Source organism: Ambystoma mexicanum, chromosome 1p (assembly GCF_040938575.1).
Source record: "Ambystoma mexicanum isolate Mex_15411 chromosome 1p, UKY_AmexF1_1, whole genome shotgun sequence".
NCBI lineage: Eukaryota > Metazoa > Chordata > Amphibia > Caudata > Ambystomatidae > Ambystoma > Ambystoma mexicanum.
Genome location: NC_090921.1, coordinates 439557207 through 439578275, shown reverse-complemented (window position 1 = coordinate 439578275; position 21069 = coordinate 439557207). Strand labels below are relative to the sequence as shown.

At 44.2% G+C, this 21069-nt stretch overlaps 1 protein-coding gene across 1 annotated transcript in view; it reads left to right on the top strand.

Moving 5' to 3' along the window:
- Positions 1-21069, top strand: part of LOC138572406 (uncharacterized) — a 606109-nt gene that overhangs the window by 345587 nt on the left and 239453 nt on the right. The window contains exon 13 of the mRNA XM_069649265.1: positions 18541-18645. Coding sequence (XP_069505366.1) covers positions 18541-18645 — 105 coding nt within the window. The remainder of the gene's footprint in view (positions 1-18540; positions 18646-21069) is intronic.

Here is a 21069-nt window from a genome sequence, read left to right as displayed (position 1 = left end):
TGGTCAGGTGGAGGGTATTATGATCCCTTGGTGCAACAGGGCCTGCAGTGTCTCTCGAATGCCCTCCTTCGCTTCTCTGGACAGTGAGTATTGAATCACCCGTGGGAATAGCACTCCTGGTTTAAGGGTAATTCTCACAGGGGTCACCTCCTTCAGCCTCAGTACATCATGTGGGTTTGTGGTCCACAAATGTGTGGGGATGTATTGTAAATCTGCTTGGCTGAATGGGGGTAGTGCGACAACAGCCATTAGGGTGCTGAGAAATGTTCTGTATTGCACAAAGATCTCACAGGGCACGCAAATCTTGAGGATAATTTTTCCATCATCATTGTCATCCTCAAAAAGTTCTTCATCGGATAATTCTCTTAGGGGCACATTGGAATCAATACACAACACAGTGAGCCATTGGCACTGTTGGGGGTCAGCACTACAATCCTTTTTGCAGACACCACTAGGCCTTCTGGATCTAATGATAGGATTATGCCAGGATTGTACCAGCAACCAGCTCGGGAAGTACTACAGGTCAAAAAAATCAAGTCACTGGTTACTCTCCTCCCCTTTGTGATGATCTGAGGGATAGCCTGTGCAAGTATTTTGATGCCACAGTATGTATCACCAGCAGTGCCTCTGTCTGTAAATGAAACCGTCATGTTCAATTTGCTAAGCAGATCCCTATCGAGCCAGTTGACAGGAGAACTCTCAGAGTTTATGAGAGGAGCGGACAGGAGAACTCTCAGAGTATAGGAGAGGAGCTCGTACAACTTTCCATCCCCCCTTGACGTCTAGATCTTTTGTCTAAGGAACCATTAAAACAGCCCCAGAGAATCTTTGTATGTCAAGAGTCTTTCCTGATAGCGGGAAGTCACCTTCACTGATGCACCACTTCTCCGCTCCTGAGTCCACATTAAAGATGAATTGTTTGTTCCTTATCTCTGCCCCCACCAACGGTTCCTCTTCTGGATTTAGGGTTATTGACATGACTGGACACGCAAGTACTCTCTGTGCGCTGTCCAAGTCGGGGTAGGTGTCTGTCCCAGGGAATGAAACAAAGGGTTTCCCCCTACTACAGTAGCACCTTGAAATGGGGCTGCTGCGTCATTAGGTGCAGTACCAAAAGTGTGTTTGTTCTCTGATCCCTGTTGGTTAGGATGGGGCTGATATGTTTGTTGCTGCTGTGATGGGTGGTAGGGGCCAGGAATTGGTGAGGGTAACTGCGTTTAGGCCTGATGAATCTTATAGGGTATCAAAGTCATTCGGGGAGTTGGCCCTTGGGGGCTTCCTGGATGGGGACAGTCATACAGTTGCTGGTGGTAGTTGTAATTCCCTCCCTGCCTGCTGCGACACACTCATGTAAAATGACCCCACCTCCCTTATGTCCAGCACTGTCCATGCCCCCCTGGACCTCCAAATCCGCCTCCTCTAGGCCCTCGGATCCCTCCGCGTCCTTGTTGCTGTCCTCCTTGCCACTGAAAATAGTTGGTTTCCCCACTGCCTCTGTCCCCCTCCAGCCCAAACAGCCTCTATTCTTGCCTGGGTCACGTTAGAGGGGCACCCTTCTTCCCCCGTCTGCTCTGGAGGTGGCCCTGCTACTTTCACCAGTTTATTTTGAACTATTTTCTCTTCCTCTGCCTGTTGCCATTGTATAATTTCCTTTTCTCGCTCTTTGATTCTCCTACAGTGTGGACTATAATGCTCTGGATCTCCGCCACCCCTTTTCTTTCACCCAGCTATCTTATCAAGCGCTTTCTGCAATTTTTCTGGGGAGCTCTAGTTTTATTATAACATGAAATAGTGATGTTGATTGATCCCAGGCGCTGCCGTTCCTGCTCTCCACATCTCTTGAACTCTAAGAATGTACACCGCAGCATCTTCCTCATCCCCCATTGTGCACTGCATTATTGTATTGTAAATCCGGGGTGTCTGGAAACGTGCATTGCAGCACATCCCATACTCACGCTCTAATCTTGTTGAACGATGCTCTATCATGGGCATCATTACTCAATATTACTCTCGGGTACCCTGCATTATTCCACACTGTCTCTGTTTGGTCTCCTACTGCTGCTACCGACACACTATTTTTTTCAAATGCATAGATCCATTTCTCTGCCCCCGCTGTGAGCTGCGGTAGCACCTTGAGGAGGTGTTTTTGTCCATTTGTGCCCAGGGTACATAGTGTGGTTGCCCTGCACCCATTTGTACCATGGGTATTTGCAGCTTCATCTTTCCTTTCCTGCCCCTTAGTTATACTTCCTTTTTTTCTGCGCTTCTGCGCTAACACAATTCTGCCAAACCTCTCCCATCCCATAGACTCTCTACTCTTGGTGTGGCCTGAAGTGCCTGCTCGGCCCCTCCCTCTCCTTCTTCTTCCGCATCGTCAAAATCACTCCCGTATTCCTTGTCCCATCTTCAGGATCCTACAGTCTCGTATCCCAAACTGCCTGTCGCACTCTATGTGGATGGTTATTATAGGTGCACTGTCTATTCTGAATATGAAAGTCACCTGACTTCCATTCATCACCGGGTAGCTGTTTTGGTGCCCCAGTGGGCAACATTGGTGTCTCTGCCACCCTTGTCGCGTTACATGCTGCCTGTAATCTTGCAAGTTCAGTGCGGACTGAAGCCAGTGCTACCTCTTGGTCTCTTACGCTCACTCCAGTGTGGGCCGATACCTCTGGGGGTGCGACGCATGGTGGGGTGGGGCCATACTCGGCGTAGCCACCATAGTGCCTGCCGACACTTATGTCGGGTTTGTAAACCCTTCTGCTGGGTGCGTTGCTAGGGGGTACATCCCCTTTTTAGTCTCCCCTTTCTTGTCATCCTCCCTGCACCCGTTTCCTTGTTATTGTCCGGCGTTTCCCCATCTCCCTTCAAAACCTCTGTTTCTTTGAACATTTTCCAGAGGTTTAATATTTCCCCCCTATGTCTCCCCTTATACTTTGCTGTCTGGAAGGTAGACATGTGTTCCAGTGCACATTTGTCAAAGGATCCTTGCTCTGGCCAGTAATAGGGCACTCGCCTCCTTTAGGCTAAGTCACCCATTGTGGTTGTACTATGTAATCTTCTTGCAATACAAGGGCAAAGCCTTACATATATGGTCTAAGGGTGTGTCTGTCCCCATGCTCGCGTCTGGTGTGTGTCTTGTGTTAAGGCTATGCCTATTCTATTGCACCAAGGTCCAAACAGAAAAACTTTCAACCCCTTTAAAGCAAATACAGTTCTGTCTTCACATTTCCCCCACCCACTATTCCCCAATAGAGCTTCTTCACACACCCGCTACTCACTATCCTGATGCGCTCACACATGCATACCATACACCCCCCCTCTCGGGCCTCCTCCTTACACTTTACAGTACACCAACAAAACAAACAAAAAAAACAAGTTAAAACAATAACCACTGCTTTTCCCGAGCTCTCTAATTATACAGAGCTCCTATGTTTCTCCTTTTTTTTCTTCCGCACTGGTCGTGACAGTGCATGTGGCGCCACCTTCCCCCCTTTCTCGGGGCGGGGGGCGGCTCTCATATTCCTTTTTCCTTATCCTTAATATCCTTAAAATGGGAATAAAAAATGCCTAGACTAAATCAACACAATCCACGAACCAAAACACACTCCCAATGTCATTCACTGCGTGTTCACACTATTCACACTCCACCATACGTCCAACCCTACTTTGTTATCACTTGCATGCTATACTCACGTGTTCACGTTCTCCTGAAAGCATCCGTTCACAGGGACCCAAAACAGGCCTACACCTCTCTTTGGGGCTGCACCCCACTCCAACTAGCAGACGGGATTCTGCAAAGACGGCACCCACAAGGCCACTCAGCGTGTTGTGGGACTGGTCACCGTAGGTGGGCACAGCCCTTTCGGAGAGGCTGCCTGCATACCTCTGCAGGCACGGGGCGATGGTATCCCATTGCAAGGATCACCAAAATGAAGGCAAGTCCGTTTTTATGCACACTCCAGAGTGAATACAAGAATCTAAGGAAATAAGCCAAGAGATAGCTTTGCAAGGATAACAAGGTTTAATATTACAGAATAAAAATATCGGCAAAGGACCCTTCTGCATGAGAACATTCTTGTTCATCTTAGTACAAGCAGAAACTTAAAAAGCCTGTGTAGCCTCATCACATACAGTAGAAACTGGTTCCACGGATTGGTGCCACCCTATACATGGGCCTGCTACATAGGGGATGCCAGGCTACAATTGGTTGGTTCTTGCACCATCCGTCAGGCTCCACGTGGGTCAACTGGGTTCATCCTGGAGGCTGGTGAAGGTTGGGCATTCAAAAAGTACAATGCTGCTTCTAAACTAACATGCTAATCCTACTTAATATATCACTGTGGCATGTACCTGGGAGGCTCTCGGAATTGGTGACGGGGAAGGGATGATGAACTACAGTCACACTGAAACACACATTCTGGGCTTTGTTGATACCAAACCTCTCGCTTTCAAGGTCTCCACCATGGGTTTGATCTTTAATTCATCCCTCCCTGTACCTTGTGTTACAAAGGATGTATTTCATGCTGGGGGTAACAAGGTTGCGCATACTTAGATCTTTTATGGTCACTTGATTTTTATTAGGACATGGGGGTTGCTTGCTTATCATGGAATGCAGGGGTCTGGGGATCGTGTCAATGGTTGGGGGGTTGGCTTTGGGCTGGCTGGGTGGGGGTTATAGGCCTTCTGGCAGCTTAGTGGTGATGAATAGGCGCTGCACGGAGCCTGGTGTTGTCTCACGCTCTTGCAGGGCTCATTCCTCTGAACGATACTAAATGTTTGCAACAGTGAAGAGACATGGGGGATATGCACTTCCATGAGAACTGGCCGCGTGGATTCATTCTGTCTTAATGATGTTGGGCCTAGTGAAATCTTTCCATGGAGCTCGGCTGGTACAGCGCAGTTATGCAAGCCTGTGTTCTCACCATAACTACAAAATGGCGTTTCTTTCTCTGTGTCTCCTAAAGCCATGCATCTGCTGTTCACGCTATATTGCTTTCGCACTGAGTTTAATAGTGCGATTCTCTCCCCCCTTATACACTACACTACCTCATAGGGGATTCAAATCACCTAAAATAACTTAGGGGAGTGGGATATACTCATTTCCATCCCAACAATATCAATGGGGGGGATATTGAAGCTCTACTAGTCATTGGGCTCCACTGGCTGAGTTGATTGATAACAGTTTTAGATTTGTTACGCCGGAATGCTATACTTGTTGAGTAGTTAATATTAGCCGGATGTAGACAATCCTTCACATTCACAGGCCAGTTGGGCCACGGCTGGTTCTCGAAAAGCTAGGCGCAGGGATCAGAGAAGACCATCTATGGATCGTTGTGAGAGAAGCATGGAGTCTGAGGTGACAACTTGAGTTCTGATTACGGGTGGGGATGGGTTTTCCTTTTTCTCACTTCTTTTTCATATAATTGTGGGGGATGTTGAAGCGCTATTAGTGGTTGGATTTCACGGTCCCATTTTGGTTGATAACAGTTTTAGATTTGTTACACCGTAATGCTATACTTTTTGAGTAATTAATGGTAGCAGCTGCATCAGGAGCATGCACCCTACTTTTGGTGATACACCTGATGTTTCCCCATAACAGGGCCTTTTTAAGTTCATGTATTCCAAGATATGTTATAATGCTGGGAAACAGGTATAATTTATGGGCACAGTGGGCTGATAGTTCTACATTGGTCAACAAAAATTGATGGTTTATACAGATGGGCAGGGTTCAAATTTGAGGTTTGATAATCAGGAGCTAAAATCAGCTCCTGGGTGTTGGCATCACCCTGTAGGCAGGAGCTACCACAGGGGAACCAGGAGCTACCAGGCTACCAGAGATGCTCCTTTATATTTTTGTCCATTTTGTATGACCCATTGTGTTTAAATGTGTATTAGACGTGTTCTAATTGTTCTCTATTAACATTCTAAAAATACTAAAAGTTAATGTCACATATACATGTTTGGAAGGCACCAGTTGGCCCTAGGAGCCGAAAGTAGCCCCTGGTAGCTGTTGGTTTCCAGCTAACCAGGCTCTACTATGCTAAAAGCAGGAACAAAATAGCTCCCAGCTCCACTCAATTTCAAACCCTGTATAGGAATGTTGCATCTTTTTTATGTATGGGTAGAGCCAAAATGGGTAGAACTAAAAGGATAGTATTTGCTAAAGGCACAATATCCAAAAGCTTTCAAATAAGAGTAGACATGATGTCTGGAGGTGGAAGTACTAGTGGTGGTGGGAGCTGGCATGCTTATATATTAGGGTTGAGCTTACTGGGCCTCTCATGGGGATCAATATGTATTGGAGCTTGATATTTGTCTGGAAGTTTGCTTGGAAATCAAATGATTTCTTTTAAGGTAGTCTACCTGAATGTTCAGGGTTTGAACCCCCCCATTAAAATGCAAAGCGTGCTTGATGAATTAGCTCAGTTGAGGGCTGATATAGTTTTACTCCAGGAAAAACACATCTCCTTAAGACGGATGTCACGCGCCATCCGTTTTTTCCATCATCTCAGTTCAAGAAAGTTGGAGTAGCTATCCTGGTTAATACATTGGTAACTTTTAGAAGAAAGATAGCTGAGATCAAGGGTAGCCAGTGGAGGTATATAGGGCTTCACTTATGTTTGGGAAATTCAGATTTCACTTTGTTTTCAATGTATTGTCCTAACACCAAGACAATTTTTATGCTAGCCTTTTTCCGTGAATCGCTCCCTTCCAGAACAGAGAATTGATTATTGGGGGTTGGGGGAGATTTCAATCTGGTGCTAAATCCTGACCTGGATAGGTTGGGTCATAGGAACAATTCAGATTTAGGGGGCCCTTCATCTCTGAAACAGGCAATGTTGGAGATTTGATTAAGTAGATGTATAGTGACATTCTTATCCAGAAACGAGTGATAATACATATTTTTCTCATGTTCATCACAGCTTCTCTAGGCAAAATTATTTTTTGGCATCCAGGTCAATATTGATATCGATTTCAAATCCCTCCATCAAACTTGCGGCTGTTTCTGATCATTCTCCCATTACAATGCAGCTGGAGGTCCTTCATGTTCATTTGAGGGTCTTAGGGTTCTAGAGGATAAATGACTCCCTTTTGTCAGATGAGGTGTTTTGCTCCTCGATCTCGGAGAGGATCTCGTTATATTTGCAGAAGAACACTAGAGATGATATTTGAGCAGAGGCTGTTTGGGAAGCTTTTAATGCAACTTTACTGGAGGGGGATCTTATTAGCTTGGCCTCTGCATCGAAAATAAATATTAATGAGGCACAGGTTAGAAATTGAGGAGCGTGTACAGGAATTAGAATCTTAATAAGGCACAAGACTCTCAGAGATTATTTAGACAAATACAAACGACTAGGACTGAGCTGCAAGCAAGTGTAGCCGCATATATTTCTCCTAAGTTACTGAAAACTAAAACAATTTTATTTTAGTATGCCTGATAAAGCTTCCAGCTATTGTCGTATACACTTTAGACACAACCTACTAGAAATATGTTAGGTAAGCTCCAAGTTGAGGGTTAATACATGCTGTTGAATTTTAAAACATTGATATTCCTATTTGTTATTATTCCACACTGTTTGGGAAGAACAACTTGATTCGGGAGATTAACAGACTTTTTGTACGTGAGGCAACCCTCCCAAAAATGTCTGATTCACACAAAGAAAAACTGGAAGCTCCGATAACAGCACAAGAGGTTTCTCACATCATATGGGTTCATCCTAATAATGAGACACCTTATCCAGATGGCTTTTCTTCCCTTTTGAATAAGAAGTTTGCCCTGTGTTGACCCTGCAGTTGGTTATCTTATTTAATAGCTTTGAGGTATTGGGATCAGTCACCCCAATGATGGGTGAATCTATGTTATTGCTCCTGAGAAAACAGGGAAAGGATGCAATGAAATGTGAATCATATAGGCCGATAGCTGTTCTTAATTAGGATGCCTGGATTTATTGAAAAGTGTTGGCTAATAGATTGACTGGGATACTTCCGAGTATTGTACACATAGACCAGACTGGATTAATTCGTGGTAGGCAAGCTCCAGATAATACACGTATGGCAACTGATTTTATAGAATGGGTATGGCAGACTGAGTAATCTTTGGCATTGTTATCCATCAATGCCGAGAAGGCATTTGACAGGATCAACAGGGTGTTTCTCGGGGACATATTACAAGGGATTGGATTTGGGGCTATTTTTATAAACAGAGTGTTAGCTAATTTTGGTAATCTTTCTACTAGAATAAAGCTTAATGGGACGTTTTCTAATTTTCTTTTCTTGACTAGGGGAACCCGTCAGGGATGCTCGTTATCCACTTTATTATTTGCATTGTCCATTGAGCCAATGGCACAAAGAGTTTTTTCTCATCAACTTATTAATGCGATTGCGATGGCAGATCTTACTCATAAAATACTATTATACACATATTACCTTTTATTTTTCATGGAGAACTCAGATAATACATTACATTCTATAGTATCCCTTTCGAAATAATTTTACTTGGTATCTGGATTTAAAATAAATTATACAAAATCTTATACACTAAATGTGTCTTAATCATCCAGAACAGTTGCAGATCTGCAGACTCCTTTTGCTTTCAGATGGATTCTGGGTTCTTTGAAGTATCTGGAAGTTCACCTTGCTCCATGGCAACATTTGATATATCAATATAATATCCCTGGGTTATGCAGGAATCTCAAGGAAGATTTAGCACATTGGGGGAAAGCTGATATTTCGTGGTTGGGGTAGAAATGCAGTGGTGAAAATGATTCTTTACCGAGGTAGTTCTACATTTTGCAAGCTTTACCGATTTTTAACACAAAAAAGGTTGTATTAGATCTTCAAGTACATTTATTTAAGTTTATCTGGGCCAAAAAAGTTCCTAGGGTTTCTCGCCACACGATGGTAGCGCGCTAGAGAGGTTGGTGGCCTGGAGGTGCCAGGCATGGAGAATTATTTATATGGACCACAACTGACCCCTCTTTTTGAAAGTACATTATTGGATCATAAAAGCAAGCAATAGGCAGAGATAGAGTAGTTTGGATTTTGGGTCCCATTATATCAATGATGTTGGGGCTCTTTGAAGGTTCAGCGTGGCAACCGCAGAATGCTCCCGACGACTACGATACTGATGATATATTGGGATAGGGCAATTCAGAAATATACTGGTGTGACGTTTCCATCAACTTTAACTCCAGTTTTTAAGAATCCAGAATTCCCTCCTAGGTTATTTTCCAGTGGGTATTGTCATTGGTTTGATGGGGGTTTGACTTGCTTAGGTCAATTGTTTGTGGGAGGTAGGCAGTTATTATTTGATGATTGCAAACAGGCTTTCTTGATAGGTGACTCTGATAAATTTGGATATATACAGCTAAGGCATTCTATTAGTGATACCAAAGTTTCTCGGAATGTTAATAGGGAAACACCAAAACTGAAAGATCTCTTTTTGGGTGATCCCACCTCAAGGGGGGTTTCATGATTATAGAAGGTCCTTAAGTCCAGTTGATTTAAACCTCCACATACCAATATGTTTTTTTCTATGGAAAGACAAGTTGGGATTTCCTATTGATGAATTGTCATGGAATAGCATCTGGACTGGAGTAGCTAGAACTTTGAATTGTGTCCAGTTGAAAGAAAACAGATATAAAATATTGCTTTGCTGGTATCTCACCCTGGAGAATATCCATAGACTTAACCAGCAGTACCTCCAGTTTGCTGGTGATGGAAAATCGAATCTGGGTATTTTGTATGTGCTGTGCTTACTCCAACTGTGGGCAATTTATCTATAATTTTGGAAAATCAAATCTGGGTACTTTGTATATGCTGTGCTTACTCGAACTGTGGGCTTTTTATCTTTATTTTTGGAAAAATGGTATCCCGCTGCCCTCTGCCCTCAAGCTGTGTTCTATGCTTGGCTTGTCTTCTCTGAATTGTGAAATTCTAATAACAGTTATCTGTAACTCAGCTTTGCCATTTGCTATGTTGTACTTTTACCCTGATTCATTTCTGGTTGCTGTACCTCCACATTCAATAGCTGAATTGCTCATGCTTCCAACTGCGTCTTGTAACCTATGCCCTGTCCCTGTCCCTGTTTACCCTTTTTCCTACTGTCATCTGCTGCATTTGACTCTCTGTGACTTGACTTGCTGCTAGGCTGCCTGGTGAGTTCCTCGTGCATTTTGTAGTCCCGTCATCTGCTCCCCATCACCCCCACCACCATTACAACTATGGTACTCTCCATCCCTCCTATCTATTCTAATTGCAACTCTATCTCCTTTCTTACCCATCTCTCAAAGTCTGGAAGAAAATAATTGCCGATAGCTGAAACTTAGGTCAATGCTTCCTCCAGGCAGACTATTACTGACATCTTCTTTACTGCCCCCTCTCCTGACCTATGGTCTCTATACTCTCCTCTAATTTCCTTCTAGCCCATTAATGGTGGAACCAGGTGGGAAGTTCTCTTGACACACTTCCTATCTTCAAGGTGCATCATTAATGTCTACCAGAAAGGAACTATCATGGCCCAGGGTGTCTTCCTTCTCTCATTAACTTCCTCCTTTCTCCTGCCATTCCTCTGGCTGCCAGCCCTCTGGTCTTATTACCCTCACTGTCAGGTGTACCCTGCCCTTGTACCCTACCTCGGAAAACCTTTATAGGTATCAGTAAGCTTCACATTGCCACCCTCAATTCTCTGGTGCCAAACATTCCTCTGAAATCTGTCATCTCCTTGAAGACTTTTATCTTCACGTCCTCACCCTCACTGAGACAGGGTTAAATGCCAGGTCTGTCACTGTTTTTGACACTCTCCTTCCTGAGGGTTACAAGAGCCTCCCAAAGCCCAGGTCTAACCCATCTGGAGGCAGAGTGGCTCTTGTCTACCCTGAATGGGTCCCTGCTTCCATCATATCCCATCAATCCTACTTCTCCTTTGAATGTCTTGTCTGCAAGCATTGTGTCTCTCCCACTCTCTCGCTCACTCTCGCTACACTCTACAAGCTTCCTGGGCGGATTGCCCCTTCCTCTCTAAGCAAGCCCACCTCGCCCCCTCCCTTCTGACCTCTTCCTCCAAGCTTCTCCTCCTTGGAAACTTCAATGTCTATCTGGAGTCCCCTGATTCGGCTACTCTACACCCTCTTAACCTCTGCGACTTACTCTCTCTCACCATCCTTCCCTCTGGCCCAATCCACTCAGCCGGGCACACCTTGGATGAGCTCATCTCAGCTGATATCTCCTTCTATAACCCTCTCACGGTACCAGGTAATAAGGTCCCCACACATAATGTCCCCATACATAATGTTGCTGGGAAAAGCTATTGGCGGTATTATATATGGTGATATTATGTATGGGGACGGGTTGCAGGGATGTCCCCTGAACCCCTTGTAAAACAGAAATAAATATGGGGGTTGCAGGGGTGTCCCCCCATGTTCAATGTAATAATGTCTCCACAAAAAATGGTGACCTTTCTGTTAGGAGACATTTTTGAGGGGACATTAGTACATGGAACCCCTCTCAATACTCCTCTCTCCTGGTGTGAACATTGTCTCCTCTCCTCCCACCTGAAGCTCCAGGGCCCCCAGCTAAGCCTCTGCCCGCACTGCCAGTCTCCTTCTCCTTCATTCAACTGATGAAGCAAGTGTCAGTAGCTGTTTTTGCCACCTCCTTCACCCCCACTCCTACTGTTCACTCCCACACTGACTCAGCACTTGCCAACCTTTGCCTCTCCATCTACAATACCCTTGACATCCTTGCCCCTACCATGAGGATTCACATAAGCCTACTTCCAAGTGCAATAGTATTCATGACTCCGACTTATCCGTGATGAAACGCAAGTGTAAAGTCACGGAACGGAAGTGGCTGGCTTCTAACACACCCTCTGACAAACTGGCCTGTCGCCTGCTCCAAAGGCAATACAGACTCTCTATCCGCTCCAAGAAACAGGCCCATATCCAATCCCACATCTCGGGAACAACAAACAAAATGGCTTAACTTTTGAAAATCTGCAAGTAACTTGCCAGTCCTACTGCAGTGTCTAATTCTCCTCTTCTGTATCAGGCTCTCTGCACAACGTTGGCCACCCACTTCACATCCAAGACTCAGGACATCCTGTCCCCTCACTCCTCTATGCCCCTCCCTCTCCCACCTGCATGCAGGCCTCCTCTATCCCTTCCATTCCCTTACCCCTGCTCTCCTCCTTCTCACCCATTGCACTGGACAAGGTCACCAAGACAGTCTGCTCTATGAAAGTCTTCTCCAAACAGGTGTTTCACAGCTCCTCTAGAACTATCAAGGACAACACTGCCTCTCTTGCTCCCTCCTTTGCTGTGTTCTGTAACCACTCTTTTGGCACTGGCTCCTTCCCTTCACCCCTCAAGCACTACTGTGTGCACCCTCTCCTGAAAAGACATCTGCGGACCCTTCCTGCATGGCTAACTGCTGCCCTATTGTAGGGAAGGAGAGAGGTTCTTCCCACCACCCTAGGTGATACCGAACAAGAACTAGATGCTAATAGATGCTAATAGAGCACATCAGGGGGACGAGGGGGAGGGTCTTCACATACAGGGGGGTGCACAATCACCTTAGTGCATTGTTTATAAACGAGATGGTAGATGCAGATGTGGATGCCATCTTGGCAAGTGGCAGCCATCTTAACGTTAGGCCCAAGTGCGGCGAGCAGCACTTTGTCTATTAGTATTAGGCCCCTTGCATGAGCGCGAGCACCAGCCCCATCCTGGCAAGGTCTCAGAAATCCACAACCTCCTCCACTGTTTGGAGAGTTACAGGCCCTCGTGCTCTGGGAAGAATGTACCCTGCGAAGTAATGAGAAAGGGAGCAGAATGCCTCTTGGCAGTATCATCCCACGAATCAGATAGCGGGGCCCCGCTGCCACCATCGATCCCCACATGACAAATACAGCCATGCCATGCTTTCATCCCATGACCCCGAATTCCACCGTTTCACCCAAACCCAGAGCACTGACCATAAAACTTTTACACACCTCGATCGATCACTAAAATCAGAAGGCAAGGCACTCGCGCCTTCAGGAATGAGTCACATCATTTGTGCAGAGAGGTGCAGGGTGACATCAGAATGATAGCTCAGAAATAAGGTGGATGACCTTGGGAGTTGCTGATCTATCATGGAACGAGTAACATGTTTGTGAGTTAGTGTGACCTCAGTTCTCCCTCAAGCCCATCCCTGTATCTGCCAGGTGACTTTTTACAATTTTAAGAATAACATTGTGTGTTAGAGTAGCTAATTAATTGTTAGGTCAGCTCACTGCGGATGACAAGCCCAGCAGTACCCATGTGAACAGAGATGAACAGATGAAGAGGGACCCAATAGCCTGGCATCCCATATGGAGCAGGCCCTACATATATAGGCCTCCACCAATCCGTGTTATAGAATTGTACTGTATACTATAATGTCATCAGTGACACCTTTTGTTTTTATGATCTACTGCACATACCAACAGACCTCAGAACGTTCTGTGGCAGCAGAGTTGTTTGCTGATGCATTCCTATTTTTGTAGAAATAAATACTTGTTATCCCTGCAAGAGTGTCTTGTGCCTTTTTCACTAGCGGGCTGTACTTTTTCTGGTGTGAACATGCAGGGGCGTGCCTTCACTTTCTCCACTACCCCCTTCTTGGGCAAATTCATGGAGAAGCTGGTCATTTCCCAACTAATCCATCACACTGAATCCATTGGATGCCTTCACGACCACCAGTCTGGCTTCAGAGCATTCAGAGGCACGGAAACTGCTGTCCTTAAACCTTGTGATTACCTGCTCTCAAACCTCAATTCTAACACACCTTCCTCAATCTGTCATCTGCCTTTGATACGGTCTATCATTCCATACTCAGGAATAGGCTCTGTGATACCCTGGCATCACAGACCATGTACTGGATTGGTTAACCTCTATCCTCTCGAATCAGCCCTCACAAGTTCAACTGGGCCACTTTCTCTCCTCTACCTCACTCTGGGTGTGCAGCGTCCCTCAGGGATCTATCTTCTTGCTGTGGCTATTCAGCATGTACCTTTCCCCCCTTGCACACTTTATCTCTACCTTCTCTCCTCTTTTCAGTTTTATGCTGATGACACACAGCTTTTCTTTAAGCTTCCCTCCTCTCATTTCCAACTGTCTGACTGCTATTCAGTTATGGTGTGCTTCTAATCATCTCTGCCTTAATGCCAGAAAATACATTGATCCTTCTCATTGAGACCCCTACTCCCTCCTTCCTGCCTATACTCTGGCCACCCTCCCTGTGCCCCTCCACACATCCCTGTTTGAGGCAAAAAAAAATTGGGTGTCATCGTCGACTCCTCTTTCTTCTTCTCTCCTCATATCACTGACCTTGCCAAGAAGGCCCACTATCAGCTTCACCTCCTCAGAGGTATTCACTCTTTCCTCACCTTCCACCAGAAACTCAACATCTACAGAGCTCTGGTCTCTCAAGGCTTGATTATTGCAACAGCCTATTCCTTAATTTGCCTCTCTCCTCACTGTGCCCTCTTCATCTAATCCAGAAGAGGACTGCGAGACTTATCCTTGGCCTCAAGAACCTGGATCGCATCTCTCCAGCCCTTACATCTCTCCACTGGCTCCCAGTTGTTGCAAGGATAAGATCCCAGACCCTCTGCATAATCCACAAGCCTTTCTGAGGCCTGGAACCTGGCTACATTCAGCTCTCTCTCCCTAGATAACTCAGTACTAGAGCTCTTCGAGCCTCTAGCTCCAACTCTCTGCAGATCAGACATTTCTCCAAGCAGAGAGTCTGGGGTAGATCTCACTCTTCGGTTGGAATCTCCCTCTGGAACGGCCTCACAGCCCCTCTCTGACTTGAACCGGATATCCTTAAGTTCTGGAAACACTTCAAGACCTTCCTTTTCTCCTCCTTGTTCTCTCTCCCCCTCCCCTGCTAGTTTCCTCCTGCCGCTATGACTGGATGCCTGTGTCCCTTATGAGTCTCTCCAGGGACAGGCCATCCCTTGTCCAGTCCCCCATCTCACCACATCCTACCAACACTTTCCCTTGGGAACCCTTACCTGATCAGCCCCTCCCCCCATCACACTATTATCCTACCCCTGGCTTCTCCTGGCACTAGCCCACATGGGCTTCCCTTAGCACTTGCCCAGCCTTTTCGACTCCCTCTCTCCAGCACTTCTCCTTCTTTTCCCTCCCTCGTCCCCCTTCCCTGCCCTGACCTCCCCCTTCGCCCTGCACTTCTGGATACTGCACTTGCATGTTCCGAATGTCACAAGGCCCATTATTGTTGTTTTCACCTATGTCCTCCCCCACACTTTCTGCTGTAAAGGCGCCATACAAATGTTCAATAAATGGTGGTCTTCTGTCCTTATCGCAACATATTGGAAAGAAGCGCTCACACAGATTAAGATAATATCTGGAATTGAACTTCCAATGGACCCTCTAGTGGTTCTGCTGGGTAATGAAGATCCAGGGGGTCAATATAGGTTAAATTCAAAATCTTCCCAATTGCTTATACATTTTCCTTGGTGGCAGCACAGATCACGGTAGCTCGAAATTGGAAAACGAATGCTGCACCCAATATCCGAGAATGGTGGGCTAATATTTGGTTTGGATTTGCAATGAGTAAAATTGGGGCTTCCCTGAGGGGTGAGATCCCTAAATATTTGGAAGTTTGGAACCCCTTTATTCAGTTTGTTCATCTATGGGATTTTCCTGGAGTGCATCATAAACCTAAAGTATAGAATGGATTAATTACATGTACTAAGTAGAATTACATTTTATTGAATACTATTGCCGCCCTACCAACTGTACTGCCTTGGAATCTTTGAGATATTAATTTTCAGGTCTTCTTGTCATTTGCTGATGTATTATTTTCATTTTTCTTTTGATATTTTATGCAGTAAATTCAGTTGTATATGTTGTGAAACCAATAAACAGTAAATGGCAAAAACAACTGAAAGGGGCAGGAAGGCTTGTTGAGTATAACATAATGACAAGGTTTTATTTGAAAGATTTTATAAACATGTATTCATGTATTCAATCTTCCAGCCAAATCATTCGTACTCACCACTTTCCGTGGATTCATTTCCATTTCCTTTGTCAGAATTGTTCAGATCGGGAGGAAGAACTGATTCCTCAAGTTGGTGAAGGGCATTTCAAGAGTGACTAGGCCTTCAGCTGGATCACATGGAACCAACAGACCTCTGTCTACTCGTCTTTTGGAATGCGTACATTGTAGGCAACTGGAGACATCTTATCAGTGACCTCATACAATGACTTCCAACTTGAAAGGACCTTGCATCCTTTGTGAATTATACACTCTATCACCTCCTTCATATTCCGTTTTGGATGTCCGCAGGTCATAGAATGATTTTGTGCTTACTGCGGATTTTTCTAGCTTCCTCTGCGCTTAGGCAAAAGCATGTTGCAGATGTGTCTGCAAATTGCTCACATATTCATGGGTAGTACAGGCGTTGATCAGTCACAAGTTCAAAAGGAAAAATCTTTGTCACAGAAGTAGGTGTAGGCCTCAGAGCCATCAGGACTAGTAGTAATTGCAAGTCACTGGGCCAGAAAGAGATGTATTGGTGACTGCTTGATTAATGCTTGCTTTGGAACTCACACTGTTGCCCTCTGGAGATACGCCTGAAGATCACTGAAGCAGAAAGAGACAGTGAGCAGAGATGGCAGGCTGCGAGCTGGCAAGCTTGAGGATGCTGGGCAGGCAGGTGTTTCGGAGGATGTGGCACCACACAGATGGAGTATCAGATCCCTGATTACTTAAATCACTTTATATGTGTGTCCTGTGATGGTGCAAGAGGGTAGGCACACTTGAAGGCTGTTGTTGTTGCCCCACTTGGTTAACCCTTATTATTATTATTATTATTATTATTATTATTATTATTATTATTATTGAGCGCGGATCTAGCTGTGAGAAGCAATGGAGCACTTTGTGGTAGAGGGAACACATCTCCCTTTTACTGCTTGTGGACATGGTTGATGCCCTACTGGAGGGGCGGTCATTCTGCCATCTAACTCCCCTCTCACTGAGAGTCCTCCCCTGGTAGAGACCAGATACAGGCCAGCTGAGGAACTGTTAAGCCCTCTCATCTCCACTTGAAATAATGAGGTTTGGATGCAGGGAAGAATCTGAAACAGCTTCTTCTGGTATTATTTCAGTCCACGGATTACAGTTAAAAGGAATACAGATGAATAGCCAGAGGACTAGGCATCCCACACCAAGGATGTAACTGCTGTAACTGTCACACACTGAGTGGTAGGATGGAAACCCACATAAGGAACAACATTCAATCCACAACAAGATAGACAGATTATACCACCTTCCATTTTTGGGTGTATTTTGAAATTGCTCTAAGGATGTAAGTATTTACACTTTATAATGCCTTATTAGAGGTTTTTGTGGCACTGGATTTGAAGACATAACTGTATCCATGCTAGCAGCAGTCCTTATGACACGTAGAGAAATAATGTTTTGTCCTAAACCCCTTTTTAGTTTGGGTTATTAGGTGGCACTTACTCAACCTATTAGCCAACATTATTGTATTAGAGTACAGATAGGGAGAAATGGCATATAAGGAGGGACACACAACTTAATGGTGTTGCTTGGTTATTCTCCCACTATTGACAGCTTGTGGCCATGCTAATCCTTGTGGCAATTCCGACCCAGTTACTGCCCCTCCCTGCCCAAAAACCTCCTTATTGGAACTCTTTGAGACTGCTTTATTCAACCCTTACCATCAAACTTTGCTTTCAAAGTGCATGTCATGGTTTTTCCAAAGCAGTCTTTTCAGTTTTAATGACTTAATTGGAGCGGTATGCCTCCTACTGGTGTAATAAAAATGGCTTTACCAGGTCTGCCTTCAGCCGCTCTATTTATAAACACTTTTCATGTCCTTCACTGAAGTCCTGTTAAAACAATCATTGTCAAAGCCAACAGTTGTGTCTTGTATATAGGTATTAGGCATTTGCCAGACACTGCTATTAGATACACAGGTACTCGTACTATTGTACATCTGCTACATCAGTGGCCAGTTAATAACACTTCGGCAGTGCCTGGCAATTGCCTTGCCCATGCCTACACAATAGCCCAAATTGTTGTCATTGCCAATGCTTGTTTCTACGTATTACACTTCTATGAAGAAGTTAGACGTAAATGTGTAAAATGTATTTTATATACTGCATTATCATTTAAAACAAAATCCAATTTACATCTATACAAATGGTGAGATCTAGTCCATACTAATAGAAATCCATAGTGAAGAGACGCAATTACAGGTCTCAACACAAAGTGGAGGACAAAAATCAGTGCAGGATCAGCAACATGATCCAGGGTCTGCAAAAGGCATATCAGATCTCTCAGTGTTTAAAACAATAATGTGCATTGCTGGTGCAGTACAGTTATTTTGACCACAATACATTTTTTAAATGACAAAATGTATCAGTCAGTATATCGGAATTAACAATTATTCTGCTAGATTCATGCTTTAGATTACTATAAAGTCCATGATTAATTTCATTATTCCCATACTAATAGAGAGTGCATGCAGCCAATGGGTGAGAGGAAAGAAAGACCACCTTCTGTAATGGATATTGGCTCATCTCGGAACAACAAAGAACAATGCAATTTCAGCGAGAACAGGTATGACATGAGGAAGTAGCTGCAGCTGAAGGTGCCCGATAGATTGGTCAAAGGTGACAACCTATACAGACAGAACTATAGTTAGAAAATTACTTCAGCACTACCAGGCTCTGTTATGCTAAGATTTACACTTTAAGCATATATTTCCATTTACCTTCCAAATCATCCTTACATTAGCTCTGAGTGGTGGGCATCCTTGCCTGTTGTGAAAGATATTTTGTTTGACATTTGAGTTCACATTAGGGTGACATTACTAATTTCATGTCCCCAATATACAGTCTCAATTCACAAATCTGGGTAAGAAAAACAAACACTGATTTCTCAAAACTCGAAATGTATTCAAAGAAGTTCACTTCTAACCAATATGGTCTCCAGCTTTCTACCAAGGGAATCACTACAATGGTATATATTCAAAAATTACCCTTTTCCTGCCTATGTGAATATGACTAATATCAACTCATACAAACATTTATTTCCATAATCAATTCTGGGAATATGTTACATTCTAAGAGATGCTTTCTTAATATACTGCTTCTATGATTGCTTAAGCAGCACAGTATACTTCAGTGATAACATTGCTATGTATCATCCACTATGTGTGAACATAGTGCTATAGTTCCATTTCAGAATTCTTCTAAATCCCTTGATTTTCTCCAGTATCAAGACAAGTATGGTATTGTAAAAAAGTTACTTGGACTAATGATATTCATAAGTACAAATTCATTCTACTTGGCTCCCTGTAAGAGTGTGTGTTTGCGAATGTATAGGCTATGTGCAGGTCATTTAAATGTAGGCAAGAACATATTGCATCTGACTCCTACAGGTTTTCATTAGGAAAATAATATTCTCAGGGATTGTGCATATTTCTCTGAACACATGTGTGTGCAGTTTTCACAGAATATAATTGTGCAGCTTTCAATTAACATATATGTAGTTTTCAATCTATATGTGTGTGTAACATTCACATTCTGTTCGTCACTGTTCATATTCCTTTGGATTGTCAGGTTTTTGGCTGGAGATGTTATCTTCTCCAGTAAAAGGTACCCTGTTAAAGCACTGTTGCCCTTTCACATTACACATAGGTATGCCTGTGCATTTCAGGTTAAGGGATTTCAGGGCATTAACCCTTTTTATCAGATACATTTGCTGTACTTATGTATGTTGTGCAAACCTCTAGTTTATGACTAGGCTCCACTCCAGCTGTAATGCATGGTATCACATTAGGTAATAGCAATTGAAGAGGAGACCTGTGCCCTGCACTGCATGATTCTATGCCGGCATGAGTCTAGGATTGTAATGTTAATGGTGTGAAAGGGAAAGTAACCCAAAACCCAGATGAAGAAATAATCCAAAAACTCAAAAATATCACTACACTTCTTGCAAGGGAAAACAAGGTTTATCACATCTTAATGTTAATGTTGAAGGTATTTATAAGGCACACCGTCACCACCGAAGTGGTCCCCAATTGCTCTGGCAAATCTGAAAAGGCAATTGTGAAAAAAGGGGGATTGTGTGGGGCTAGTAGGGTGTAGTTGGGAATAGGAAAGTGAGAGTTGTGATGTCGTGTTTGCAGCTTCAGTTCGGTTTGCACCGTTCGCTGAGCTTAAGCATGGTTTAAGGGTCTGTGCGAACTCCCATGTGCTGTTGTACTGTAGTATGTGTTGTTAGTCTGTAATGTGGTAAAGTGTGTGTGGATTGCTGTGCTGAGAGCTGGCTGTCTGGTTTTCTGTATGACAGGTGTATGAGGAAACTTGAGAGTTGGGTTATATGTTTTTTTCTTTCTCTCTCCCTCTTTTACTTCTATATCCTTGCATTTATGTGCTCCCTCATCCTGGGTTGGAGATGTTTAGGTTGAAGGACTCTGTTCCCTTGATGCCCAGCCCCCACCAGGATTTAACCTACCTAGGTTTTTCTGTGGGTTAGCAGTATGTGGGTGGGTGGTTGGGGGTCCCTCCGCCTTATGGTTAGGTGAGGAATCGGTTTAGGGTTATGGTTTCTTCCCTGGGTATCTTGTTACCGAAGGGTTCTATGTTTCAAAGTCGTTTCCTCCCGTTTCCGGAGCAAAAAGTCACGTTTTGAGCAGATTTCTGAATTTCAGATGATCCTTTTTGTTGCGTATCTTTTTGGGCAGGTGATTCCAGGATATTGCTGCCAGGTGAGAGAACGATGATCTCCCAAATTGTCTCTTGTTGTATGGTTTTGGTTCTAGGTATATGTTGTTGCTTGATCTTAGTGGTCTTGTTGGATGGTAGATGGTTATTTTCTCCTTTAGGAACTCTGTTCCTTGGCTGTAAATTGCCATTTGTGTTATGCACATTGTTTGGAACTTTATTCTTTGTTTTATTGGTAGCCAGTGTAGCAGTTTCTGTGCTGGGGTAATGCATTCTCTTTGGGGTGTTCTCTTCGCAGTAGTTTGAGCAGTCG